This window comes from Ochotona curzoniae, unplaced genomic scaffold (genome assembly GCF_017591425.1).
Source record: "Ochotona curzoniae isolate NIBS_2020 unplaced genomic scaffold, NIBS_Ocur_1.0 contig_2404, whole genome shotgun sequence".
NCBI classification, from domain to species: Eukaryota; Metazoa; Chordata; class Mammalia; order Lagomorpha; family Ochotonidae; genus Ochotona; species Ochotona curzoniae.
In genome coordinates, this window is record NW_024465451.1 from 1841427 (window position 1) to 1869201 (window position 27775).

A 27775-nucleotide genomic window follows, 5' to 3' on the forward strand; every position below is an offset into this window, starting at 1 on the left:
CAAGGACCCACTAATCTGTTCAGAAATTGTGATCCCCTGGGCCTGATGTGGTGGCCTAGTGGCTAAAGTCCTCGCCTCACATGCATTGAGATCCTATATGGGCACCGGTTTTTATCCTGGCTGCTCCACTTGCCTTCCAGCTCTCTGCTTGTGGCTTGGGAAAGCAGTAAAGGATGGTCCAAAGCCTTGAGACCTGCGTAAGAGAACAGGAAGAAACTCCTGGCTCCTGGCTTCGGGTCAGCTCAGCTCAGGTTATTGTGGCCACTTGGAGAGTGAACCAGTGGACAGAAGATCTTTCCCTCTATCTGTCTTTAAATCTGCCTTTCCAATAAAAATAAATAATAAATCTTTTTAACAAAACATTTTTAAAAACGTTGTGATCCCCAAATTCCAAATCACCGAAGGGGAGAAAAGACCTAACAACATTTAGTTGTCTGCCATCCCAGTAGACTTTGCACTCATCAAATAGCCCTTTAGGCAATTCACAATGTGCGGCTTCCCCATCTGCCTTGGGTACCTTGATGACTCATGGCTATTGGAAGATGATGGTCGGTTCCACCAAGGTTATGCTGATGTGCAGATTGCTGGGAGATGGGAATAAATAAATCTTTAAAACAGTAACAACAACAAACTCTTCACATCCTAATCCCTGGAACCTGTGAATGCTTCTGATAAAACATTCTGTGGTTACGGCTGGCCTCAGAGCCTCGAGATGGGGAAGTTATCCTGGGGTGTTTGACATGAATCCTTAAAGGTGGAAGCGCTGGAGGTGGCATTGTGCTGTAGCACATTAAGCTGCTGCTTGTGATGCAGGAACACCCCAGGAGTGCTGGTTTGAGTCCAGCGGCTTAGTAACTGATGTGCCTAGGAGGAGAGCAGAAGACATGGTTACTTGGGCCTCTGCCACCCATGTACAAGACCTAGCCTGAGTTCCAGGCTCCTGGCTTGAGCCCTGGGCATTGTGGCCATTTGCGAGTGGAAACAGATCTCTCTGTAACTCTTTTTTAAGATTTATTTACTTATCTTGAAAGTCAGAGTTACAGAGAGAGAGTGCTCATCCATCCACTGATTCACTCCCCAAATGGCTGCAACAGCAAGGCCTGGACCAGTCCAAAGCTGGGAGCCAGGAGCTTCTTCCAGGTTTTCTGCAAGGGTTTAGATGCCCAAGTCCTTAGGCCATCTTCTGCTTTCCCGGGACATCAGCAAGAAGCTGGATCAGAAGTGGAGCATCTGGGAATATGAGATTCCCGTGCTACAGGTGGAGACTTAGCCTGCTAGATCACCACACCGGTTCCTAACTTTTCAAATAAACATGTATCTGTTTCAAAACCTGGAGATGCTCTTCTGGCCATACCTGAGATCTGACTAGGGAAGAACAGCCAGAGATGGGATGGACCCGGGTGGCTTTAAAGGTAGAGAGGGAGACTCTGAGCCACAAAAGACAGCCAGCCTCCCCCTAAAGGGAGCAGAATGATGCAGTGCTGGGCCCCAAGGATCCCATCCCTAGGAGGCCTATGTCCAGCTCCTACAGAACTGCTGCCTGACGGCCATCCCAGGCCCTGAAGCAAACTAACGTGATGCCTTGCTCCCAGGGCTGCTTCCTGCCCTCCCAGCTTCCCACTTTCCTTGGCTCAAGCACACTGCGTCCTCCCATGGCCACACATGCTCCTGCCGCTGTCCAGCCTGGGTCCCTGATCTCCCATCAACGCCTGCCTTTCGCTGGCCCCATGCCAGCCACACCCCGCCTGCCCAGGCTGCGTGCTCCCACTAGACCTTGACCTCCTTGCACGCACATGGTGCCCGTCACTCTTCTTCCTCCTGCCTGAGCCTGATCAGCAGGGGTCCACAGCAGGTTGCCAACAGGCCCAGGGTGTAGTTCTGGAAGAACCTGAGGGTTACTGCCCAAGATCACGCTCTGGGGAGGGAGAGAGGCAGCCCCTTGGGCCTTCTTGCTGGAAGATTGCTATGTGCGAGAATGAAAGAAACAAGGACTTGAAGAGGGGGTAGAATATATAAAAAGGGAGAGGGATAGAGAATATTTGCATACTTTTGGAAAGAATTGACTGTTGTTGGAAAGATATCAGAAAGTTCATGGAAATGGAATTGAATTTATTTTTGGTGCAAAAAATTTTGAAATATGTACATCCAAAGGATCTTTCAAAAATTCACCAAAAAGTGCATTAGTTAGTTTAAAACTGGAATTAGCATTGTGGTGCAGCTGGTAGAGCCACCTTGTGTAATGCCAGAACCCACATGGAAGTCAGTTCATGCTCAAATTGCACCATTTTGCATCCAGCTCCCTGCTAATGACCTGAAAAAGGCAGCAGAGGATGGCCCAAGTGCCTGGGCCTCTGCACCTATTGGGGAGACCTGAACGAGGCTCCTGGCTTTGGTTTCACTCAACATTGGTTGTTGTATCCACTTGGAGAAGACCTACCCCACCACCCCTACTCTTTTAAATAAATAAAGCAAAACAAACCAACAGCCTGTGTGGATTTCAAGGCAAAATATTAGCTTCTCAGCAGGACAGGAAGACACAGAGGAAACCATCATCTTTAATCAAGCCACCTGCACAGAAACCCGGGAAACACGTCCCGCCGTGCAAGGTCCCTGGCAAACACCATCTTACAGAAACAAAAGGCTTTCAAAGCACCAGTGGCTAACCCCCCTGTGTTATAGAAAGGGGCCTGGAGGGACTGGGAGTGAGGCCTGGAGGAGCAGCTGGCCCGGCTGTCCGCTTGTCTGCCGCTGTCCCCACTGGCTGAGCATCTGTGAGGTTAGTGCCCGAGGTGCCCTGAGGACTGCCTGGGGTTGGCCAGGTAGGCTGTAGGTATGAATGGCAGCCTAAGGTGGGGCTGCCATCACAGCTCAGGGCAGAAGGGAGGACACCAGGCAAGGAGCAGGGAGGTGCTCAGAGACACAACCCACCTGTGTTATCAGGGCTGCTTCTCTTTCCCCAGTGCCTCCCAGCACTGCACCCATTTCACAGATTGGCCTGATCCTTGGGCCTGTGGACTGGCCAACCATGATACAGGGTCCTCAGGGATGTCCCTGGAGGAGCTGGGTGGAAAGAACTCTTCCTTTCACCCAAGGGAAGCTGGGTGGTGGCGCCGCAGACCCCTCCTAGCTACACCCATTCTGCCCTTCCAAAATGCCTTCTGGACACAGCATTTGGGCACAACCCAAAGCCAAGAGCCACTGCACTGGGGGTTAGTTACGCTGGTGATCTGAAGACACAGGACTGGGCGGTGCTGGGTCAGCCCTCTGCCCCCTGGGGTGTGTATGGGGTAGATCCTGGGGCGGCCAGCCTGACCTCAAGGGATGGGAGCAGGTGCTGAGCTGACGGCATGGTACCGGAGGACAGGGTATCGAAGAGGGCTTTGCAGAGGGCACCTAGCAAGTCTTCCCCGGGGCAGGGGGCTGAACCCCGGGCTCTGTCCACCCAGTGAGAACAGATGGGTATATTGCTTTACAAGAGGTGTTGGTGAGGGTGGTGGTGGTGTGGGGGTAAGGTAACCACATGGGTTTCCCAAGTGTCCAAGCTTGCTGGAGATGCTGGAAGTAGAATGAGAGCCAGATGCTGTGTTTTTGGAGACTGAGATGACAGAAGTACAGTGTTCAAGACCTCCAGCAAATCACTCTACATCTCTGGGCCTCAGTCTCCATATCTGCAGAATGGGAATGATACCTTTGTCTGGGGAACTGAGAACCATACAAGGCAACTGCAGAATTTCATCTGCTAAGAGATCCTTTTAATCACTCGGGGTCGGGGGGTTGGGGTGGGGGTGAGCCTGAGGCTCAGAGAGGGCCAAGACTGAGTTAGGTGTAGGAGTCAGTGATGGAGCTGCGACTAGAACCCAGCACTCCCACCGTTTGTTCACAGTAGCTATTCCAAGGCTGGTGAATGAGTGTGGGGAGACGGGGTGGGCGTCTCCACTCGGCTGTTTGTCTCTCTGGATAGTGGCAGGGTGCTGGGTGAAGGTTGAAAGGGAGAGATTGGAGAATGGAGCAAGGCCTCAGCACACGCCAAGGCAGAGATTAAAAAAAAAAATACAAATCCCGATATCCCCCTCCCCCGCTTCGCTTCGTTCCGCCCCCAAGTCTGGGCAGCAAAGGGCCAAGGTCAAGGCCAAGTTCAGCTTCTCTGGCAGTGGACCCAAGTGGGGCCGGCGCAGGCTACAGTCAGTCCGCCGGCCGCCAGGGGGCACGCCTACCCTGGCTAGGCCCGAGCCAGCTGCGGCCGCCTGTGCGTCCGGCCTCCAAGGGCGCAGCGTCTGCAAGGGCTGGGCAGCAGTTACCCCGACCTGCAAGAAACAAAGACAGGTTAGGGGAGTGGACTCCGAAGGCCCCGACTGGGGGACCAGGTCCGGTGCCCTCCTGCCCCAGCCTCCAGCGCCCTGCCCTCCTGCCCGCAGCCAGCTCCGCGCGGGTACCCACGTGTACAGAGGCTGCAGCTGCAGATGCGACGTCTTCTGGGGTGCCTGGTACCCGTAGGAGTCGAAGCCGCCGATGAAGTCAACTGCGGAGTGGGAGGAGGCGCCCGGTTAGGCCGAGGGAGGCTGGGTAAGAGTCTAAGGGCGGGGGCCAGGGGACGCCGGGACCAGCAAGAGGCCAAGAACCTGAACGGGGGACACCTTGCAAGGGGCAGACAGCTCCGAAGGGTAGAACGGAGGAGCCAGCACCCAGCTTTGCAGATCCCCTCCAGCCTGGAAACCAACGCAGGACCGAGCCCGGGCCCCTGTCCAGGGTGCTGAAGAACAGGGCACTGTGGGGTCCCCTTACTCACAGCTGTCCTCCTCCTCCAGGAACACTTTGCTCACGTAGCAGGCGAAAACGAAGCCGAAGAGCTAGGGAGGGGCGAGGGGGGAGGAGGCAGAGTTAGGGAGGGGTGAGGACAAAGGCAGACCCCCCCTAACAACTTCAAGTTGAAAAGGCAGCTCCTTGCACACCACATCCTGACCTGGCTTCTTAGGGTCCTACGACCTTGAAGAGGGCGAGTGACTCATCCAAGGCCACACACTGTGGCAGTATGGTATGTTTTTCTTTCTTTCTTTTTTTTTTTTTTTTAGAGGAGGACAGGCAGCGTGACAAGGGAGAGAGGATGGGAGAGGGAGAAAGATCGCTCACTGGTTTCACTCCCAGGTGGGCACAAAAGCCAGAGCTGGACCAACCCAAAGCCAAGAGCCAGGAGCTCCACCCAGGTGGCACACACGGACGGCAGGGACTCGAACCACCAACTGCTGCCTTCTCAGAGTGCAATAAAAGGAAGCTGGACTGGAAGTGGAGAAAGGACTCAATCCCTGGTAGTCAGATCTGGTTTGTAGGTGTCTCAACGGGTGACTCAGTCTGCTGTCCACAGCAGCCAGCGGACGCTGGATCCAGACTGACTCATGGTTGATGCCTCAGTGTATTTGTTCATCCTGCTTAACTCCCCAAGTGGGTGCTGGGTAGGGGGATGAAAGGAGCTGGGACAGGATATGGAATCAGATCTGAACAGGAGCCCAAGCAGGCTGCAAGACATCAATTTGTTTCTGTTTATGTAGGGTAAAAGAAAGGTCTTGGGGCGGAAGAGAGAAAGACTCACAGCCAGGAAGATCTGCAAGGCGCTGCTGAGAGCTTCAATGTAGGGATAGTCGAGCAGGCATCCGGTAACAGAAATGACGTGGTGGTCTTCCAGGGCCAGGCGGGAGTTCAGAACAGGTGTCACCAGGCAGCCTGGCCCGTTCTCCATCCACCAGGAACGGTGCAGGGACGTGTTGAAGGTCATGATGAAGTCCCGGTCCTGGGAGCAAAGGGGCCTGGGATACTGAGCAGGGAGAGGGAAGGGAAGACTCCCCAGGTTCCAGAAGACTTGATAGGAGGCCTAATTCATCCCCAGACTTTGGTTTGGGAAAGGATCAGGAATCTGTACTGCAAGTCCACAACTGGCCAGTAGGTGGCACTTGACAATCATGCAGACACTGAGATGCAAAGGGGCTGGGGTTTGACCCACAGGCTGTGATATCATAGCCAGAAGGGATGTTAGCAGTGGCCAGTCCACTCTCAGCCATTGCAGAAGTCTCCAGGATCCAACATAGCCCAATCAGTTTCCACTGCTCCCTCTGTGTGTGACCCTTGGGGAAACACCCTTCTCTTTGCTCCTCGGTATAGTTGTTTTGAAAGGCAGCGACAACGAAACAGAAAAATAGAGAAGAGCCTGCAGGGCGGCATAACAAGTTAATCCTCCACCTGCAGTGCCGGCATCCCATATGAGTGCAGGTTCGAGTCCTGGCTACTCCATTTCCATCCAGCTCCTTGCTTATGACCAGGGAAAGCAACAGAGGATGGCTATGTCCTTAGGACCCTGCACCCATGTGGGAGACTCAGAAGAAGCTCCTGGCTTCGGATTGGCTCAGCTCTAGCCATTGTGGCCATTTGAGGAATGAACCAGTGGATAGAAGATCTCTGTCTCTCCTCTCTGTAAAATTTGCCTTTCAAATAAAAAAAAAATAAATCTTTCAAAAAAGGAAAAATAGGGACAAGGGTCCCCCACCTGCTAGCTCACTCCTCCAATGCCTGAGGAAGCAGGCATTGGGCCAGGCCTAAGACAGGAGCTGTGAATTCAGCCGAGCTGGGTGGCAAGGACTCATGACTCAGCCACCAGCTGCAGCCTCCCAGGCTCTGTGGCGGCAGGAAGCTAGACCGGGAGCCAGAGCTGGGACTTGAACCCATGTTCCTCCTGCATGTGTCAAATGGAGAAGGGCTAACATGGATCAGAAGTTCTTGCCCAGCCTGTGCACCTACATGCTCTCACTTGGACAGAGAGGCCTGGTGAGCTGACCAGATGTGTGACCTCATTTCGTGCCTGCTCTCCCTAACAAACTGCAGCTCAGGCCAAGCTACCTGCCCGGGATCACACAGCTAGGACCATAAGAGCTTGAACTGGAATCCCACAGGGTCAGATTATGCAGCTAATGTTCTTATCAAATGGTTTCTCTGTATCTAAACATAGAATTTGTGTCATCCTGACTTTGCTCTCACTTTCTTCATTATTTCTCGGTGTCACAAAGTAAGCTCCATTTGCCCTGACAAATTTGAACTAGCGTCTCTCCTTTCTGGAAGGCATGGGTTGGAACTGGATTCAGATCTCTATGGTGTCCACAGGACAAATTGTGTGGCCCTTGGACCTCGCCTGTTATGAGGCTCCCTATCCTGGAGCCTCAGGCCAGCTCCCCAGGCCCCAGCTCTGTTGACTCTCTCTCAACTTGCATCACCTGCAGTTCATCTCTGCACACGCCACTCACTGGGCTTCACTGTCACAGAGGAGGCCAGAAGCAAAGACATGGAGGAGTGAGATGTGGGGGAAGGGAGGGAGATCTCTCCCAGGAATGAGGCCCTTAGCCCACTCCACACAGTGCAGGGGGATGGTCTGGGCCTGCCCAGGGCATTGCCAGGCCCGAGGCTTACCTGGGACAGCTGTCCAACCTCCAGGTAGAAGCAGATGATGAAGGCGTTCCAGCCCACCCAGAGCACAAGCCAGGCTGCGTACTGCGGAGAGCAGAGGTGGGTCAGCCGGGGCTGGGGGAGGGGAGGGGGTTAGGGGAAGAGAGGGGTCTAGGAGAGGGGAGGGGGCTGGGGGAAGGGGAGGGGGCTGGGAGAAGGGGAAGGGGCTGGCTGAGGGGAGGGGGCTGGGGGGAAGGGGATGTTCACAGAGACAGAGCTCAAGAGCAGACCTGTGTGGGGGGACAGTGTGACAACTGCTCACTCAGAGGGCACATTATTGCAGATCATTCTCACACTGCCCCCCAGTCCTCACCACAGTCCTGTTGAGGGGGGTCGGGGGGAGCAGCTGGGTTCTCTCAAGGGAAAACCTACAGGGCCAAGGGTAGAGTCAGGCTCCCCATGCTCAGACACACACCGCTGACAGGGAGGGTGGGATCAGTGCCTAGAGCCTGGTCTTGGGAGGCTCAGGAGAGCTGGAACCACCAGAATCACTCAGGGAGCTTGTTAAAAATGCAGATTCTGAGGCCAGCATTGTAGTGTTGTGGGTTAAGCTGCCACTTGCAATGCCTGCATCCCATATCAGGGCCAGCTTCTCTGCTTCATCCAACTTGCTGCTTGTATGCTTGGAAAGCACTTGCACCTCTGGTACCCATGTGGGTGAGCCAGACAGAGGTCCAGGCTCCTGGCTGTCCTGCTCCTGAACCTGTCCCGGCTGTTATAGCCGTCTAAGGGATGAACTAGTGGATAGAAGGGCTTCCTCACCCTCTCTTTGTAACTCTGCCTTTCAAACCACATCAAGTAAGTCTATTTAAAAACAGATTTCTTGGTTCTGCTCTCCAGAACTACTGAATTATTTTTAGACAATTTATTTATTTGAACAGCAAAGAGAGGAAGAGATAGAATGAGATCTTCCATCCACTGGATTACTCCCAAAATTGCCACAAATTGCTGGACCAGGTCTAAGCCAGGAGCCTGGAACACCTGTATGGGGGTGGCAGGGCCCCAAGCACATGAGCCATCTTCTGCTGCTTTCTCAGGTGCATTAGCAAGGAGCTGGATAAGAAATGTGGACTCACACTGGCACCCATATGGGATGCTGGTTTCACAGGCAGTGGCTTAGCCAGCTGTGCCACAGCACTGGTCCTATGGGAGCTTGTTGTTCAGAATATATTCTCTTGATAATGAAGTTCTCCCACTGAGAATGTCTCTAGGGAAAAATATCAATCTTGGCCTCTTTGAGCAAATTGGCACTGGGATTTGGGCATATGTCCACTAACTGGGCTGGGCTGGAGCTGAGCCTGTGGAATGCCCAGCAAGGGAGAAGTGGAGGGCACCTTTGGCTGAAGGAGTAGGAATAGGCGGGGCAGATTAGGAAGGAGCTGGGCGGGCCGTACCAGGATGAGGTACCGGGAGCGGTACTGCACGGTGCCAAAGATGCCCAGGATGACCGCCATGATGTGCAGGAAGTTGGCCAGGATGGGAGCCCACTGGTAGCCCAGGAAGTCGAAGATCTGCCGCTGCAGTGCAGCCACCTGTGGAACAGACAGACTGAGGCCACTGTGTGCCTAGGAGAGATGGACAGGTACTCCCCTTTACCCTGTGGAGCAGGCAACACCAGTTACTATGACAACAAGGCTCAAGGCAGTGGTACCAAAGGATGCGGAGAGGCAGGGTGAGCCCGTGCAGGTGGAGGCATCTCTAAGCATGGTCATCCCTTTAGGGTGATAAGAGGCCAGGAGCCAGGGCGCAGGACCTCTTCTTCCCTGCTGAGGGCTCCCCACTAATAGCTCAAGCTACTGCCTCTTCCTGGCATGCGGTCACCATCTGGACCGCCTCTCCCTGCACTGGCGGAAGTCACTTCCTTAGCCACAGTAACCCAGTGACAGATCTTTCATCTGCTGGTTTGCATCCCAAATGGCTCTAATAACCATGCTGAAGTCAGGAGCTGGTGGCTTCGTCCCAGATTCCCATGTGGGTGCAAGGGGCCAAGCACTTGGGCCATCCTCTGCTGGTTTCTCAAATCACCAGTCGGGAGCAGGATTGGAAGTGGAGCAGCCAGGACTCACACTGGTGTTCATATGGGATGCTGGCACTGTAGACAACAGCTTTACTTGCCGTGCCACAGTGTAAGCCAGCCCCTGCTTCTGGATCTTGATCCAGAATTTCCATTGAAAGCAGCACCCTTGTGTGCAGCTGATCTGGGTCCCCGCCAAGAGGAGAGCTTACTTCACTTTCAACTTTCAGCTAGAATTGTGCAAGTCGAAGCCACTGAAGCTTCTGTGCTGTTGGCTAGTGTTTCTGCTATTAATGACTGGTCCGCTTCTGTTGGAGTATGAAGGAGTCTATTTTTTTCCCCTAACAATTTCACCATTTTCCCACTGTAAGTTGGGTGTTTGTTCTTGCTTTAATTACAGCAGGTTTCACGTTGCTCTGATGGGGCCTTTCCAGAATGGTATCTCACCCTAGATCTTGCTCAGCTAGGGATTAACTAGTGGGGATGAGTTCACGCAGGTGCCAAACAGGCTAAAACCCAGGCATGGTTTTAGCTCAGTGCCCAAGACTGTTTGGAGACCCTCATGCTTCTCATTTCTGTCACTTGCAACCAAGAGTCAAGAGAGAGCAGAGGGTCTGGCTTGGTGGGGAGGGGGAGAAGGTACGCTTCTGATAAAAACGAGAAGATCCAGGCAGGGAGGCAGGTGGAGGTGCAGCTGATGCCATCAGACAGATGGCAAGGACTGGGCAGAGGCCAAGGAAGCTGCAGGTCCAGGCAAAGGGAGAGAAATAAGCCTGGTGGCTAGGCCTGACCCTGCCACATGGGTGCCTCCCCGCCCTGGGCTCTGCAGGCTGTAAGTTCATGTCCTTGGCAGAAAGCCAGAGCTGGGGACTGCATCTCATTTTTTTAAAATTATGTGTTTATGTGAAAGGCAGAGTGGCAGAGAGAGGGAGAATCTTCCATCTACTGGCCCACTCACCAAATGGCAGCAACAGCTAGGGCCAGACCAAGTCCTAGCCAGGTACCAGGAACATCCGGGTCTCCCATGGGAGTGGCAGGGACTCAAATAATTAAGCCATCATCTATCTCTGCGTCCCAGGTACATTAGCAAGGAGTTGAATCAGAAGCAGAGGAGCTGGGACGTGAACCAGCGCTCCCATATGGGATGGAAGTGTTCCAAGCAGTGGTTTAACCTATCCACCCCCCATGAGTTCATTTTAAGGATGAGAACAAGAGGCCCAGACAAAAATTATTTGCCCAAAGTCACAGAGCACATTGGAGGCAGAAAAGACCTTTCTCTGCCACTTGCTCCTCTTGGGCACCAATGCACCACTTTCCCAGGTGGCACTGGCCTGGGAGTCGAAAGGTACAAGTCCTGGTGAAGATTCTTTCGCCGGCCACCTGGTGACCATGGGCAAGCCACATGCCCTGTTGGTTCTCACACTTGGCTCCCATGCATGGACAAGATTATCTCTAAGGCGACTCCCAGTTTGATTTAGTTACTTTATTTAGGAGGCAAAGAGATACAGAAACGGAAAGGTCTTCTGGGCACTCCCCAGATGCCCTCCCTGCCCTTCCTGCTTTGACTGCAATGGTCTGATGCTCTTGGGGGATAAACTCCCCAGGTCTGTCCAGCACCCAACGCCATGCCTCTGCTGCTCCCAGTCCCCAGTGCTCCCCTCACTTCCATCTCTCCCCCTATCCTACTCTGGTGCTTTGGGGTTTAACTTGATATTCTGAATTCAGCTGGTACCTGGTCCTAGGGGAGAAGGTCTCCCTCAGAGGATGGAGGAGGAAGCAGCCGTGACAGATGCTCAGGTACTTGGTGGGGCTCAGAGAGACCCTGTCCCAATATGTCCACCTAAGAGATGGCATCACCTTATCCCTTGGTGGGGTGAATATTGGTGGGGAAAAAAAACAAAACAAAAATGAAGTTACTCAAAGTCAAGTTCAATTTCTAACTGTCTTACATGTCCTGGGATAAGTCACTCTCTTTTGAACTTATTTCTTCAGCTGTTGTTTCACTTTTCAAATAAAGAAATGAATAATTTCTTTAAAAAAGAAAAACAGCATGCAATGAAGTTACAAGTTGTTCATTTCTGAAGTTGTCCACTTAATATTCTCACTGCAGATAACTAAAACCATGGCTAAGGAGTGACTAGTGTCTCTTCAAAAAATAAACATGAGACTGATGTGATGGCATAACAGGCAAATCTTACACCTGTGATGCCTTAGCACTACGTGGATGCCGGTTTGTGTCCTGGCTACTGCACTCCCCATCCAGCTCCCTGCCATTGGCTTGGAGAAGCAATGGAGGATGGCCCAAGTCCTTGGGCCCCTGCATCCATATGGGAGATCTGTAAAAAGCTTCTGGGTCATGGTTTCAGATCAGCCCAGCTGGCTGTTGTGACCATCTGGGGAGTGAATCAGCAGAAGGAAGATCTCTCTCTCTCCCCCTCTCCCTAACTTTTTCAAGTAAAATATTCTTTTTCAAATCATCACTTGGTGTCTTATTGAATAGTCTGAATCCTAAGGTTGCAGTATGTTTATAAGCAAAACAAGTCCCACGTTTTAGAACTTCTGCTTGTGCAGTAGTGCTCTGCAGCTAACAAATAACGTTTAGAACAAAACAGGAGAATCTTCCCCAACTGGCTACACCAGCTTAGAAATCATAAGCCGGGCCTGGCACAGTGGCACAAGTGGTTAAGTCCTCGCCTTGCACACCCAGGATCCCATATCGGCGCCGGTTCTATCCCGGCAGCCCTGCTTCCCATCCAGCTCCCTGCCTGTGGCCCGGGAAAGCAGTTGAGGACGGCCCAAAGCTTTGGGACCCTGCACCCGCGTGGGAGACCCAGAAGAGGCTCCTGGCTTCAGACTGGCATAGCATTGGCCGTTGCGCTCACTTGGGGAGTGAATCATCAGACGGAAGACCTTCCTCTCTGTCTCTCCTCTCTGTATATCCGCCTTTCCAATAAAAAAATAATAAAAATAAATCTTAAAAAAAAAAAAAAAGAAATCATAAGCCGCCCCAGCTGTAGACAATGGCCCTGGGTTAGATTGCCTTGTACCTTGGCAAGTGTTACACTGCTGGGAGAAAAGCAGCCAAGGCCAGCGGGCATTCTGGGCCTGGTCAACTATACCGGTGTGCAGCATAGTTGCTACACTATTGCATGCATACCAGTTGGGGGTACCCCTACTGCCATTGCTGCTACCACAAGCATGGAGGGGTGGCATGCAGGTCAGAATGGGGGCCACTGAGGGCTTGTCTGACATATGTCAAATGATTTCTAGGGGCTTCCATGGACCTTGCCAATGCACCCACAGACAATCAAGGGAGCCAAGAGGGTAGACCAAAACGGAGAATCACAGGGCCTCCCTGGGTCAGGCCAAAGCACTCTCTCACACACACACAAGAGCCCTGGCTGGATATGGACTGGACCAGGCTAGGCTGTAGCACCTGATGGCACTTGCAAGAGCTGTTTGGGGAGGTGCAGTCTGTAACAGGTTCTTTGGAGTCAGTCACCCTGACTAGGCCACAGCAGCCACTGATGAGTGTCAAGACTGCAGGTAAGCCATGTCAGGCTGGGCCACAGCACCTGCCAGCACATGCAAGAACTGGGGTTGGGAGTGGGTTTGGCAGGGAATCTTTGGGAACACTCCTTGTTAGGCCACAGCACCCACTGCAGCACACAAAAGCCAGGGCTGGGGGCAGTCTGGGCTGGCCTAAGTTGCAGAACACACCATGGAACATGGGAACTGGGTCAGGAATAGGGCCAAATAGGGATTTTCGGGGGTCTTGTTGACTAGGCCACAGCACCCACTGGTATAAGTAAGAGCTGGGTCTGGAGGTGGCCCAGGCCAAGTCACCCCACCTGCCAGGTCTGAGAGCCAGGTCTGAGGATGAGCTGGACTAGACTGGGCTGCAACACCTGCCAGCAAATGTGAGAGCCAGATCAGAGGAGGGGGCCAATGGGGCCTCTGGGGTTTCCACAGCTAGGTTATAGCACTCACTGATACAAGAAAGAGCCAATTCTTGGGGCAGACAGGGCCAGGCTAGCATACGTGGGGGTTGGATTTGGGTGTGGACCTAGATGAGGTTTTGGGGTCAGCCTGACCCGGCCACAGTACCCGCCAGTACAGGTTGGGTTGTAAGGGTTGGGTCTTGGGGCAGGCTGGGCCAGGCCATGCCATAGCATCCACTGGCACACTGGTTCTTGGGGTCACTGCAATCAGTCTGCTGTACCACCAGTGCACACAAGGCTGGGAAGGGCTTCAGGACCTGAGCACCAACTCAGTATTGACTGTTAGCAGTTGGCTCGATGGGTCCAGCCCACCTGATTCCTAACCTCGGGGAACACTACACGGCCATCTGGTTTGGCCTCAGAACACATGTTGTAGGATTGAGCCAACCCTGTTGCTGACTTCATGTAAGGAGAGACAACCTATTGCGATGCACAGGAAGACAGGGCAGCCAGCCTCTCTGATTCAACAGAGGACTTGAATGCCTCACCAAGAGATGCAAAGAAGAGCAAGTTGAATAATGCTACAGGTCAAATTCTCCATCAAGCATCTAAGGTTATGGACATCCTGAAACAGACAGCCAGCAACAATGGGAAGTGGCACCTCATGCCTGGTGCACTCAGATCATCTCGGAATAACCAAGTAACACCCTCAGGACATTCTTCTCTTCATCAGGGTGCCTGGGACAAAACCAGGGGACCGTCTCTGTCCCCTGGGCTGATGTGATCTGGCACAAGGAGTGGTACAAAGTCTCCCCCACACCCTATGATCATATGGTGGGATCTTTTCCCTCACCCACCCTCCCCTTCACTTTATCCCATCCCATCCCACCCAAAGACCTGTGTGGGTCTGCAGTCACCTCACCTAGGAAACAAACATTTTAAAATAAATAAATTTAAATTAAATTAAATAATTAAAAAAAAAAACCATAATCGGGCCCGGCGCGGTGGCGCAAGTGGTTAAGGTCCTCGCCTTGCACGCCGGGAATCCCATATGGGCGCCGGTTCTAATCCCGGCACCTCCGCTTCCCATCCAGCTCCCTGCCTGTGGCCCGGGAAAGGAGCGGAGGACAGCCCAAAGCTTTGGGACCCTGCACCGGCGTGGGAGACCCAGAAGAGGCTCCTGGCTTCGGATTGGCATAGCATTGGCCGTTGCGCTCACTTGGGGAGTGAATCATCAGACGGAAGACCTTCCTCTCTGTCTCTCCTCTCTGTATATCCGCCTTTCCAATAAAAATTTAAAAAAATAAATCTTAAAAAAAAACATAATCTTAAAACTATGGTCATTAGGTCATTGGCAATGATTAAGATATATATATTATATATGATATATATAATATATTATATATATACACATATATTTCTAGTTAAATAATCAAAACCCTTCATCTGAAAGGCAGAGAGAAAGAGACTATTTCTGCCACTTCACTCTAAATGCCCCCAACAGCGGGGGCTGGGCCAGCCAGGGGCCCAGAACGCAAGCCTGGTCTCCATCAACACCAGAAAGGATTCAGTCATCATGCTGCTTCCCGGGGGCATGTCAGCAGGAAGCTGCAATTGGAAGCTGAGCTGGGACTTTTCCCCAGGCACTGAGACGGGAGATGCCACCATCCCAGCAATACCTTAACTGCAGAGCCCAGTGCCTGACTCCACCGATGACAAATCTTTTTTTTTTTTTTTTTGTATTGACTTATTTGTTTTTTATTGGAAAGGCAGTTATACAGAGAGAAGGAGACACAAAGAGAAAGACCTTCCATCTGCTCATTCACTTCCCAAGTGGCTGCAACATGGCTGACGCTGAGACGATCTGAAACCAGGAGCCAGGAGCTTCTTCCGGATCTCCCACACGGGTGCAGGGTCCCAAGGCTTTGGGTCATCCTCAGCTGCTTTCCCAGGCCACAAGCAGGGAGCTGGATGGGAAGCGGGGCTGCTGGGATTAGAACTGGCGCCCATATGGGATCCTGATGACATGCAAGGTGAGGATTTCAACCACTACCATGCCGAGCCCAGATGATACATTTTAACTGGCTTCCCGTGGAGTCTTTGTCACTTTACCTGGAGCAGCTGTGTGGAGTCACAGCATCCTATCCCCTCATACAACTTTCAAATGTGTGCGCACCGAGGGGAAAAAAGGCCTTTGGAGCTATTTTCACCTTACCAGCCTGCAGGCTGTCCTGAGGGGTTGCTGCAGCAAAGTCCTTGGCAATAACAGCTACAGCGCCTTCTGGGTCTCTAGGCAGAGCAAGGCTTGCTCCTACTCCCCACTCCCACTCCATCCTTTTCTGTCAACCCATGGTCCTCAGGCCTGAGGTACAGGAGTTTGGGGTCCTCTGGGGTCCCCTAGCTGCTCCCAAGTCATAGGGCCCTGAGGCTGAGCCTGTGGCCATGCCTTCCTCCTGGCAGGGCATTCCACTGGCCACTGGCAATGTCTTGGAAACTGAGTGTGGCCCCATACCCTCTTGCCTGACGCAGACATCCCAGGCCCCCATCTCCAGCCAGCCTTCACCCACTAATCCTGCCAGTCTGTTTTTTTGTTAAAGATTTATTCATTTTATTACAGTTTTGCACTGTCTCTCTTGTGACCTCCCCCTGCGTTCCACCTCCCCGCACTTGCGACCAACCCGGTCCTGCTGGCTCCACTCTCGCACCCTTCCAGGTAGCGAGGTCTATCCAGGGCATTCCACAGCCAGCCTGGGACTGCAGCAGCCCTGACGCCAGCAGCAGTCTGACCTGCAGCCCAAACTCTCTCTCCACTCTGCTTCCTGTTGCACCTGCCTGGAGAAGGCCATGCAGGGCAATTGTTACTTCTTTGTACGCATGGCTGAAGAAGGCCACCTCTGAGCAGGCTGGCTGGGTGCACCCACTGCCTGGCCGGGTATCCCTGGGGACCCACATGTTCCCTGGTGACTGCTTCAGATCTCGTAGGGCTCACCCTTCCCCAGCTTCCGTACCCTCCCAGTAATGACCTATTCGCACTTGCCCCACCACACCCCCCTCAGCATCCTGGTCCTTGTCTCTTGCCAACAGTACCTCTCTGAAACCCTCAGCCACTAGCTCCAAAACACCTCAAGCCTGTACCATGAATAATAATAACAACAATAATAACAACAACAACAATAATAAAGTCCCTCTTGCTGCTTCCCCAGCCACTCCTCTGCCCACTACATGGTGGCTTTCAGTTTTCACCAAGGACACAGGCAACCTCCCAAACTCAGTGTTGCTGAATCCAATGGCAAATTTCAGGTCCCATTTTCTCATCTCCACCGACCTCAGGTGCTTGCGCTGTCTGCCTCCAGCACCTTCCCTGCCCGCTGCATGGTCCCAAGTGTGGGATGACCCACCCCGTACTCAGGAGCAGAGCCATAAGACCCCGTGCCTTAGTTTCTTTACCAAGGATATGGGTGTGGGTCACAGAGCTTTCCTCACAAGGCCACAGGGCTCAGTGTTACTCAGAATTAGAGCCCTTTAGGGTAGACATTCATTGTCCAGAGTTCAACCACCATGGGGGACCCCGGCACCCCACACTGGAGTACCTGGGGTCAGATCCTGGTGATTCTGCTCCCAATCTAGCTTCCTGCTAATGTGTCTGGGAAAGCAGCCAGTGATAACGCAAGTTCCTCGGGCACTGCCACTTGCATAGGAGACCCAGATCGAGTTTCCTGGCTTCTGCCTGCTCCCACCCAGCTGTTGTGGACAAGTAGGGTGTGAACCAGCAGATGGGAGCTTTCTCTTTCTCTCTATCTCTGCCATTCTGCATTAAAAATGAACAAGTCTGGGCCTGGTGTAGTAGTCTAATGGCTAAAGGCCTCGCCTTGCACACACATATGCAATCCCATATGGATCCCATATGGGCGCCAGTTCTTGTCCTGGCTGCCCCGCTTCCCATCCAGCTCCCTGCTTGTGGCCTGGAAAAGCAGTCGAGGACGACCAAAAGCCTTGGGACCCTGCACCCGCATGGGAGAGCCAGAAGAGACTCATGGCTCCTGGCTTCGTAACCACTCAGCTCTGGCCGTTGTGGATGCTTGGAGAGTGAATCATTGGACGGAAGATCTTTTTCTCTGTCTCTCTTCCTCTCTGTATAATTGACTTTCCAAAAAAAAAAAAAAATCTTTAAAAAAATAAGTAAATAAATGAACAATCCTTTCTACAAATCTCATATTGCTCTCTATGGAACTCCCTGTTTCCCTGTTTGCTTTACTTCCCTGAAGTCCTTGTGGTCAGCGCTCGTGGCTGCCCATTGCTACTCACTACCTCCTGTATCACACAAGAGTTCCATGGGACCAGTGAGTCCTACCCAGGCTTTCTCTGCTAAATTCCTCTGGGCAAGAGCAGCAACTGGCACATGGCAGGTACTGGAAGTGGTTTCCAGGCTCCCTGGGTCGTGCTGCATTCCCACCCCAAGGCCCACCTGCCATCCCCGGTCCTGGCTTTTTCACCTCCCAAATCTCTTCCTTGCCCACTCTTCTCCACCCACTTTCTCACCTGCCAATACCAACCCCATGCCCCCAGCCCACTTCAAGCCTAATCCATTTCCCATCCAGAGCAAAACTCCCCACTGCCTCTCCTCCATGCAGAGCTCCCACCCCCACCCCTGATTATTTATTTATCGGGTAGTTGCCAGCTGAGGGGGATGCTGTTACCATGGGAACCTTCAGCCCCGAGTCAGGGCTGCCTCTGTTCTCAGTAGGATGCTCTTGTCTTTCTAGACACCAACCCCAGGAGCCCAACCCCAGGTGGGGACTGGGGGGTCAAGGATGAATGCTGCAAATGGGCCCACCTCAGCCCTAGGCAGCTGGCTTGGGGAGAGGTGCGGAGGGGGCTGTGTGCATGGCCACAGACCCCATTAGGAGCCTCTGGCCAGGCACTCTGCAAATCAATCATTTCCCCAGGCAAAATTCCAGCCACATCACCACAAGTCTCATCCACAAAACTCAGGCAATCTGGGGAACATGGCAGCTGCCGGAAAAGGCTTTGATCTGGCCCGGACTCTGCCTTCCTTTAAAAAAAGAAAAAGATGTATTTATTTATATGAAAAGCAGTGTGAAAGAGATGGAGAGACAGAGGGAGAGAGATCTTCCATCTACTGGTTCGCTTCCCAAATGCACACAACAGCCATGGCTGGCCAGGCTACAGCCAGGGCCCAGAAACTCCAACCAGGTCTTTCCATGAGGGTGACAGAAACCAAAGTGCCCAAGCTTGTTGGCAGGGAACCAGATGGGAAGCAGAGTAGTTCAGACTCACACCATGCACCCATATGGGATGCTTAACCAACTGTACCCAGCGACCACCTGTCTACCTCTCCTGCTGACTCCGGTTCACCCAAGAGACAGTTTCTGCACTTAGGATGCAGCAAACCTGAGTTCCAGTCCCAGCTTAGTCACCAACTTCCCATGAGACCTTGGGTAAGGTCCTCTGCCACAGCCCCAGTTTCCTCCCTGTGCAGAAAATGCATGAGAAGGGCTCAGCCAGTCGGGGTCTGGTCTGCTGTTGGGGCTCCAGGCATGGCCTCCGCCCAAGTCCTGCCTCTCCCGGTGGGCTTCTGAAGCAGCTGACAAGATGAACCCTGACTCGGCCCTTCATCCGTGAAATGAGGGAGGAGCCGGCAATGCAGGGTGGACCCCTGGAGATGCCTGGTCCAGCTCCCTCATTAGGGAGGTGAGGAGAGTGACAGCGGAAGGACAGCCCAAGCTCTGCTTTCCAGCTAGGGCCAACGCCATTGGAGCATGAGTTGAAACAAGAGAATGTGAAAGGGCAGAGGCCCAGCAAGCCCATGGTGTTTGGCAGGGTCAGGGTCTGAGCCTAGTGGGGAACCAGCAAGCTGAACACACACTTCCTGAGCACCGACTGTGTCCAGCCCCAGTGAGGTACCGAGTATAGACAGGGAACTGGCACGCGTGGGCCCTGCCTTCTGAGCCCAAGTCTACAGGCAGATGGTGAGGGTGCTTCATTGTCAGGTCCCCTCCACTGTGCACAGTGACCCGTGGAGGCTCCTCCCCATGCCACACACACAGAGATACACACACACAAATACATATATAAACATAGACACATATAAATACTGACACACAAATATAGATAAATATGCATATATACAAATACAGGTGCACACAAATATACACTCAAACACAGATATACACCCAAACATAGATAAACACACATACATATACAAATATAAACACACACATACACAAACATATACACACAAATACAGATACATGCAAATACAAACACACATACAAATACAGATACACACATGTCCCCTCTCCCATCCAGGCCATCACAGCCTGGGCTATGTCCTGGGCACATCCCATTGGAAATGGGCTAAGGTTATCACTGTTCAGTGAAAACTGCACAACATTTTGATTCTGTTTGCATGCAAAACACAAGCCAAGGTTGGGGGTGGGGAGAATGCTGTGGTGTAGTAGGCCAAGTCTCTACCAGTGGCACAGGCATTCCGTATGAGCACCAGCTCGATTCCTGACTACTCCACTTCTCATCCAGCTCCTTGCTAATGGTCTGGAAAACAGCAGAGGATGGGCCAAGTCCTTGAGCTCCTGTACCCACACACGAGACCAGGATAATCCCCTGGTTCCTGGATTTGATGTGGCCGAACACCAGCCATTCCAGCGACCAGAGGGATAAACTAGTGAATGGAAGCTCTCTGTCTCTCCCTCTCTAATAAACAATAGGATGAGAGAGGGAGGAGGCCGCCCATGTATGTGGTGGCCAGTGTGGGATCTACAGCCTGAGAAAGGCACAAGTGAGGCTGGGAAGGAATGTTGAGTCTTGGGTTCCTGAAATTGTTTTTAAAAAGTTACCATTTTCAGGCCCGGCAGCATGGCCTAGCGGCTAAAGTCCTCGCCTTGAACGCCTGGGATCCCATATGGCCGCCGGTTCTAATCCCAGCAGGCCCACTTCCCATCCAGCTCCCTGCTTGTGGCCTGGGAAAGCAGAAGAGGACGGCCCAAAGCTTTGGGACCCTGCACCCGTGTGGGAGACCCGGAAGAAGTTCCTGGATCCTGGCTTCGGATCGGCATAACATCGGCCCGTTGCACTCACTTGGGGAGTGAATCATCGGACAGAAGATCCTCCTCTCTGTCTCTCCTCCTCTCTGTATGTCTGACTTTCCAATAAATAGATAAATCTTTAAAAAAAAAAAAGGTTACCATTTCAAAAAAGTGAAGTCAACCTCTAGAAGGTATGGAAGGATACTGAGATGTTGTATATCACCTCTTTCTGGAGGGGGATGTGCTGTGATCCAGAGCAACCCTCCTTCCTGGGCCTAGGTATTCTCATCCATACAATGGATGCTCCAGGCTGCCCCACTGCTCTGAGGACTGGTCTCCAAGCCCTGTTATCTCGGCCAGCCCTGTTATCTCGGCCAGCCCTGTCTTCTGCAGGGGTGCTCACAACCCTGCTTCTTCCCACCCACCCCTTTTGCATCCTCTAGGACCCTCTTCCCACAGCCCAGAGAGGTGGCTCTGCCTGGGACCAGTCAGCCCGGTCTCCTGCAGTGGGCATGGCAGAGCCGGCAGCTGAGTCACCATCTCCATGCTGCCTACTCCTCCCACCCAGCGGATGGGGACAGAACCCACTCTGGGTGCAAGGTTTCGCAGCCATCACCCCCTGAGGGCGTTGAGCTAACAGGTCACATGTATCTCTCTCCTATGCAGCCCACACATTCACCAGTGTCCACCTGTTCACTCAACAATCATTTAGTTCTAGGCCTTTTGCGTGCCAAGTTCTGACTCAGTGGCCCAGCATTTGCCTTTTGGGGGGGGGGGGGCGTTGATTTTTTTTTCTTGAAAAGGCGGATTTACAGAGAGACAGGGAGAGAAAGATCTTCCACTTGCTGGTTCACTCCCCAAGTAGTCTCAATGGCTGGAGCTAAGCCAATCTGAAGCCAAGAGCTAGGAGCTTCCTCTGGGTCTCCCACACGGGGGCAATCCTCCACTGATTTCCCAGGTCTCAAGCAGGGATGGGAAATGGAACAGCCAGGACACAAGTTGGCGTCCATACGGGATACCACACTTGGAAGTGGAAGATTAGCTAGTTGAGCCATCACACCAACCCCAACCAGCATTTGCCCTTAAGAATGACACAAGTGACACCGGGCTGAAGGAAGAGGGTAGGAAAAGAGATGTTACATCTCAGCAGAAAAGGAAGCAAATCCCTCCTGGGAGATTCAGAACAGCTCCTGAAGGGGACCACTGGCGGGAGACTTTGTAAAGTATCCATTGAGCAACTTCACCTCCATTTGTAGGTGAGGACAGTGAGGCCCAGACATGAGGGCATAGACAGCCCAAACCACCAGCCACACCATGTGGGTCAAAGCCTTTCCCTTCACTCCCTCATGGCACCCTTGGCATCCCAGGCCCACTTGCATGCCCCTACTAGCGGGAACCTCACTCCTCACAGCCATGCTTGGGGCCATCTGCTCTGCAAGACAGCTGTTTGCTACTCGGTACAGATTCCGGTGCCCCCAAGCCACAGCCGGCCATCTGTCTGTCCCCACGCCCTCCTGCTGCAGCTCTGCCCCCTGCCCCAGCTGGCCCGGGGGACCAGGGAGCAGGTGGTCACTACCTCCTGCATAATTAGCCCTTAGAGACTGGAGTGGAGCTGCCGCGGAGGTGGGAGCTGACTCAGGGCCCAGATCTGGCCAGTCCTGGTCTCAGCAGGAGGTAGCCGCAGGGGCTGGCCTCTGTTTCCATGGAAACCCACGCCTCATTTCGGTGACCACTGACCCGTCCCCATCCCTTCCCCCACTGCAGCAGGGTCTGCAGGTCCCTCCTGGGCAGAGCTGTCCCACCACCTCTGAGCTGGCAGTTCCAACAGAATTGCCTGGCAGGCCTCATTAGCATAGATCGACATCAATTTGCATAATGTCTAGGCCTAGTAGGCCAGGCTGTTACCAAGGGGGAAATCTCTTCCCCATCCAACAGTCTCTCCTCTCACAGACCATCTCATCCAAATCCACCGACTCATCATGAGTGACAGCGCAGAGCTGGACCTGCAGGCCATTGGCTCTGACTCAGTTTCCTTCTCCATATACGACACCCACCTGCCCATGGTGCTGCAAGGACTGAGGGGTCTAGATTCAGCCCCAAGCTCAGGCCTAGCCACCACCTGTTCTCCTGGAGCCCTGGAGAGCAGGTCCTGATTCCAGGCCCAGAAAACCCAGAAAACTCCCTGGATCCAGGGCCTCCATGCCACCCTCCACTCACACCAGGCCCTTGGCCTCCTCCAGGCTGGGTGCTGGCAGGGAGTGTAACAGAAGTGGGAGATAGCCAGCCTTGTCCATGTACCCTCTCACCTCCAAGGGCCGTGCCTGGGTCGGGGCCTGACCCAGTACGCAGGGCACCTGACCCCAGCGCCAGCCACTCCTGGCCACCCTGTGGGAAAGCATGAGCTGTGGCTTAGGCAGCGGGGCGGAGCCAGGCAGTCCGGGTTTAGATCCTGCTTGTGTGAGTTTGAATTGATCCCCCACAGGAGCCTCAGTTTCCCTCTCCGTACACCTTCCTTAGATCTGGGAAAACCAACAGTTGCAGTATGTGCCAAATGCCCAGCCTGGGAAGCACTTCAGACCTGTCAATTAGGAAAACCACCATCAGATTAGCTATGAGAAAAAAGCAAAAACAAAGCAAAACAGGAAACCTAGCAGGAGGAGGTGGGATTTGGGCATGGTACTGAACTGAGTGTAAGCATGAGACACTGTGAACACCCACAGGAGGAAAAGCAGAACCTGCCTAGGATGGAAGGCAACGAAGCAGGGCCAGAGGGCCACAACTGGAGAAGTGAACAGTCAAGCAGCCTGCAGAGTCCTGGGAGCCGCAGGCTCCTGCCTGTTTTCAAAGAGTTTTCCTTATTTGGAAGGCAAAAAAGAAAGGGAAAATCTTCCATCTACTGGCTCACTCCATGCTGGGCCTACTGAATCCAGGAGACAAACTCCATCCGGGTCTCCCACATGGATGGCGGGGACCCAGGTACCCAGACCATTTGCTGCTGGAACTGGAGTGGCAGATATTTGAACCCGGACACTCTGAAATGGGATGCCAACCTCGCCCACTGCACCCACCCTAGAATCCTGTTGTGTGCATAAGAAAAAAGAAATCAAACAGTTAACCTGGGAACCCTGGGGAACAGCATCACAGGTCTTTGAGATTCAACCTGCTTATAAGAGTTGTCTGCAAAAAAAAATTCACAGGAAGTACCTGGGGAAAATGACGTAAGTATCTCACAATTTTTTGCACCAAAACAAGCTTTTAATCCCATTTCCTATGAGCCTTGTGGCATCCCCAGCTATTTCTGCGAGGTTCTTACACGAGGGGAGACACTTTCACAAGATAGAAAAATACAAACACTAAGAGAAAAAAATAATAGGAGTCAACGAGGCTCGTCACGAGGATGACCAGTTGGCCCAGTTTGTCCAGGCCCAAGGGGACTTTAACGGTGTAGCACTTTCGGAACAAAAAGTCCTAAAGTCCTGGTCAATTAGGAGCAAGTTGGCTAGCATAGTTTGAAGATCCACATGACTTGGGGGTCTGGGATGGCTCAGGGAGGTAGAAGATGCTACTGGATGTCAATTCCAGGGCTTGAGTCTGTGGGTCCCCAGGGCCAGGGCAGGGTGCCCTAAACACAGCCCTGTCCGGCCGGGAGGAGGAGATCAGTCAAAGAGTCTGGCTCCCTTTTTCTCAGGAGGCCCAGCCTCCTCTATTCCTACCCCAAATCCAAACGTTTGTGGCACCTGCAGGGCCTTCTCCCAGGCACGGGGGCCCGCCTTTCAGGCCATGGAGTGGGCAGCAAAGGCAGGGGAGAGAAGCCCTGAAGTCAGGTGCAGGTGAAGACGCCTGAGTCGGAAAGACAGCACGGCAAGGCTCTCCTGGGAGACACTGGCTCAGACAAATGAACGGCTGGATAAATAGATGATGAATCAGTTCCCCGACTAAGCACAACAAGCACCAGGTAATGAAACCCAGCACTGGAGGCAGAAAGTGCCTTCACAGAGCGGGGCATGTGGAAAGGCCAGAACAAGCAGCAGCTGACACCTGCCCAACACGGAGCCAAGGCTGCAGAGCCCAGCCAGCAGGCACCAGCTCCAGTTCTGGGATGGGCAGACCTGGAATTGAGTCCAGGCTCTTGGCTGTCGTGGGATCTGGCAGAGTTATCTCCCAGAACCTCGGTTTACCTACCCATGAAAGGGGAATAACTACACCTGTCTCCTGGAGTGTTGTGACGATTTAGGGAGAGGATGTGAATAAAGCAATTTGCAGATAGCAAATGTTCCATGGGGCAGACGTGTGACACATGGGTAACGCTGCTGCTTGAGACAACTGCATTGCATACAGGAGTGCCTGAGTTCAATTCTCACCTCTGCTCTCCAATGCAGCTTTCTCTAATATGCACCTTGGAAGGTAGCATGGGATGGCTCAGCTGGCTGAGTTACTGAAACCCATGTGGAAAACCCACAATTTTTGGCTCCTGACTTTGACCTGGCCCAGGCCTGGCTGTTGTGGGCATGGGGGAATGAACCAGTGGATGAAAGCTCTCTTTCTCTCACTCCATTTCAAATAAAACAAATTTAAAATGTTGAGTGCATTAGCAAGGATTGGATAAGCCACTCTCTCTGGATCTTAATTGCTCACAGGCCTAAAAGAGGTTAACAATACCCTGCCTTCTTCACAGAGTAGCTTAAGGAAAATACAAGCAATTTATATGATGGGACATCCTTTAAAAAATTAGTTCAAGCACACACAAATAGGCAGAGACAAACACACAGAGAGATCTTCCATCTTCTGGGTCACTCCTCAAATGGCACAACCACCAGGGCTGGGCCAGGCCAAAGGCAGGAGCCTAGAACTCAGTCTGGGTCTTCATCCTGGATGGCAAGGATCCAGGCATTTGAGCATCACCTGCATTCTCCCAGGATTGACACCAGCAATAAGTCGGCCTGTAGATAGGAGTCAGGACTCAAACCCAGGCACTCCAGGACAGGATGCTAGAATCTTAAAACTGATGCCCAGGGAGGAGAAGTAGCAGGCCTTGGTTACACAGCCAGGAAGGGGCAGATGCAGATTTCAAACGCAGACCTGGGGTGCAGGCTCCAGAACCTGTCTGCAGCTATCAGATCTCCAGCTACTGCCCCTGAAAGTCCCTGAATGCCTGCCCCCACCACTGAGTCCCACTACCCTCACATGGGCTGTCTGCAGCTGCCCCTGCAGCTGGAATCCCTGCTCTGTCAATTACTGATGAAGAGATCTCCAGCAGGAGTTTCTAAGCCTCCATCTCCTCTTTAGAAAAAGAATAAAACCTGCCCACGGGAGCGGTAAGGACCTGAAAGGACACCAGGTCAGATGCAGCCAGAATGAAAGCTAGCCAGAGGGGGGGGGCTCTCTCCTCCACCTTGCGCCCTCCCTGAGGCCAGGGCTCTACCTCCAGAAGCCTACTCAGTCTCCCTGCCTTCTGCGATGGTTTCTTGCATTCCTGCCTAGAAGAGCTTGCTGCAGCTTCCCTGTGCCTGGCAGCTTCCCTGCCTTTCCAGTGCCCCTGGTGCAGGAGTGGAGACACTCCCACCCTCAGTCCAGCCACAAGCTTACATGGGGTCCCACAACCCAAGACGTAAGTGAGCTCTCTTTGAAGTTGAGCTGGCCTCCAAGCACAGGTGCCCCAGTGAGCACCACACAGACTCCTTCCTCTCTTCTGGATCACACACTCCACTGCAGGCCCTCCCAGGCAGGGGGATGGACTTCCAACATCCTGTCTTGACTCCCAGCTTGACAAGAATGTTGAGACCTTGGCCAAAGGCATTAGTTTTGTCATCTATAAAGTGGGAGTGGAAACTCCTGATCCCTAGGGGCTAAGAGCATCTCCAGCAATGTAACTGACCCCTCCGGGGAGCTTCAGGCTGTCCCAGAACAGGAAAGCCAGACTGACTGAGTCAAGACTGGACCAGCAGTGCAGGTTCCCATCCTCCCTAAGGTATAGCCCACCCCCAGGGAGCCTGTTCCTGCCAGGTTGACGCTCAAGAGTAGGCATGGAGCACCCTACTCTGAAATAAAGCATCACTCCCAAGCTCCAACCCCCAAATCAGGGTAAAGGATGGCCCACGGGCGGCCGGCACAGGTTTCATGTCCATATAGGATGTCAGTACTACAGGCAGACCAGCCTGATATGCCATCGTACTGGTCTCCGTCTGAAGAATTTTTTTAAAGATTTATTTCAGTTTATTTTGTATTGGAAAGGTAGACCTACAGAGAGAAAGAGAGACAGAGCAAAAGATTCTCCATCTACTGGTTCACTTCCCAAGTAGCCACATCGGCCAGAGCTGAACCTAGAGGAAGCCAGGAACCATGAGCTTCCTCTGGGTCTCCCACATGGGTGCAGATTCCTAAGGCTTTGGGACATTCTCCACTGCTTACCCAAGCCACAAATGGGAGCTAGATAGGAAGAGGAGCAACCAGGACATGAACCGGGGCCCAAATGAGAATCCTGGTGTTTGCCAGGTTAGGATTTAGCCATTGAGCAATCATGCTGGGCCCCATCAGAAGAATTTAACTAAGGAGAGGAGGCCCAAGACTTAAAAGTTAAAAATCATGGGCCTGGCATGATACCAGAGCAACTAAAGTCCTTGCCTTGCATGCACCAGGATCCCATATGCATATCTGATGATCCAGATACGCAGAGAAGAGGAGAGACAGAGAGGAAGATCTTCTGTCCCATGATACACTTCCCCAAGCAGTCACAACAGCCAGAGCCAAGCTGATCTGAAGCCAAGAGCCAGGAGCTTCTTCCAGGTCTCCCACACAGGTGCAGGGTCCCAAGGCTTTGGGCCGTCCTCGACTGCTTTCTCAGGCCACAAGCAGGGAGCTAGATGGGAAATGGAGCAGCCGGGACAAGAACTAGTGTCCATATGGGATACTGGTGCATGCAAGACGAGGACTTTTAGCCACTAGGCTACCATGCTAATCCTACCAGCCTATCTTTTAATGCCATTTTCCATGAGCTTTCTGAAGTCCTCTTATATTTAAATCCACTGTCTGTGTTTCTTAAATGGAATCACAATGCCTGCATGACAGCACATCTATTTCCAACACAGTTTGTGAAATATTGTAAACCAATATTGTAAATATTGGTTCAACCAATGATGATGCCTTTCAAAATCTGACTGCTTGCGGTCTGTGCCTGGCCATCCCGGGGCTCTACTGGACCTGTGTCATGAGATGATCATCGGCCTCATGTCCCCTAACACAGCAACACTCTGCAAGCCATGGATTAAGAAGTATTT

General features: G+C 52.7%; 1 protein-coding gene across 1 annotated transcript in view; it reads right to left on the reverse strand.

Moving 5' to 3' along the window:
• Window positions 1-3668: 3668 nt before the first annotated feature.
• NKAIN1 (sodium/potassium transporting ATPase interacting 1) overlaps window positions 3669-27775 on the reverse strand; it is a 46253-nt gene continuing 22146 nt past the window's right edge. The window contains exons 2-7 of the mRNA XM_040974379.1: window positions 8877-9014; window positions 7447-7527; window positions 5585-5782; window positions 4787-4847; window positions 4438-4519; window positions 3669-4304 (exon numbers count right to left, since the gene is read on the reverse strand). Coding sequence (XP_040830313.1) covers window positions 4295-4304; window positions 4438-4519; window positions 4787-4847; window positions 5585-5782; window positions 7447-7527; window positions 8877-9014 — 570 coding nt within the window. The 3' untranslated portion in view covers window positions 3669-4294. The remainder of the gene's footprint in view (window positions 4305-4437; window positions 4520-4786; window positions 4848-5584; window positions 5783-7446; window positions 7528-8876; window positions 9015-27775) is intronic.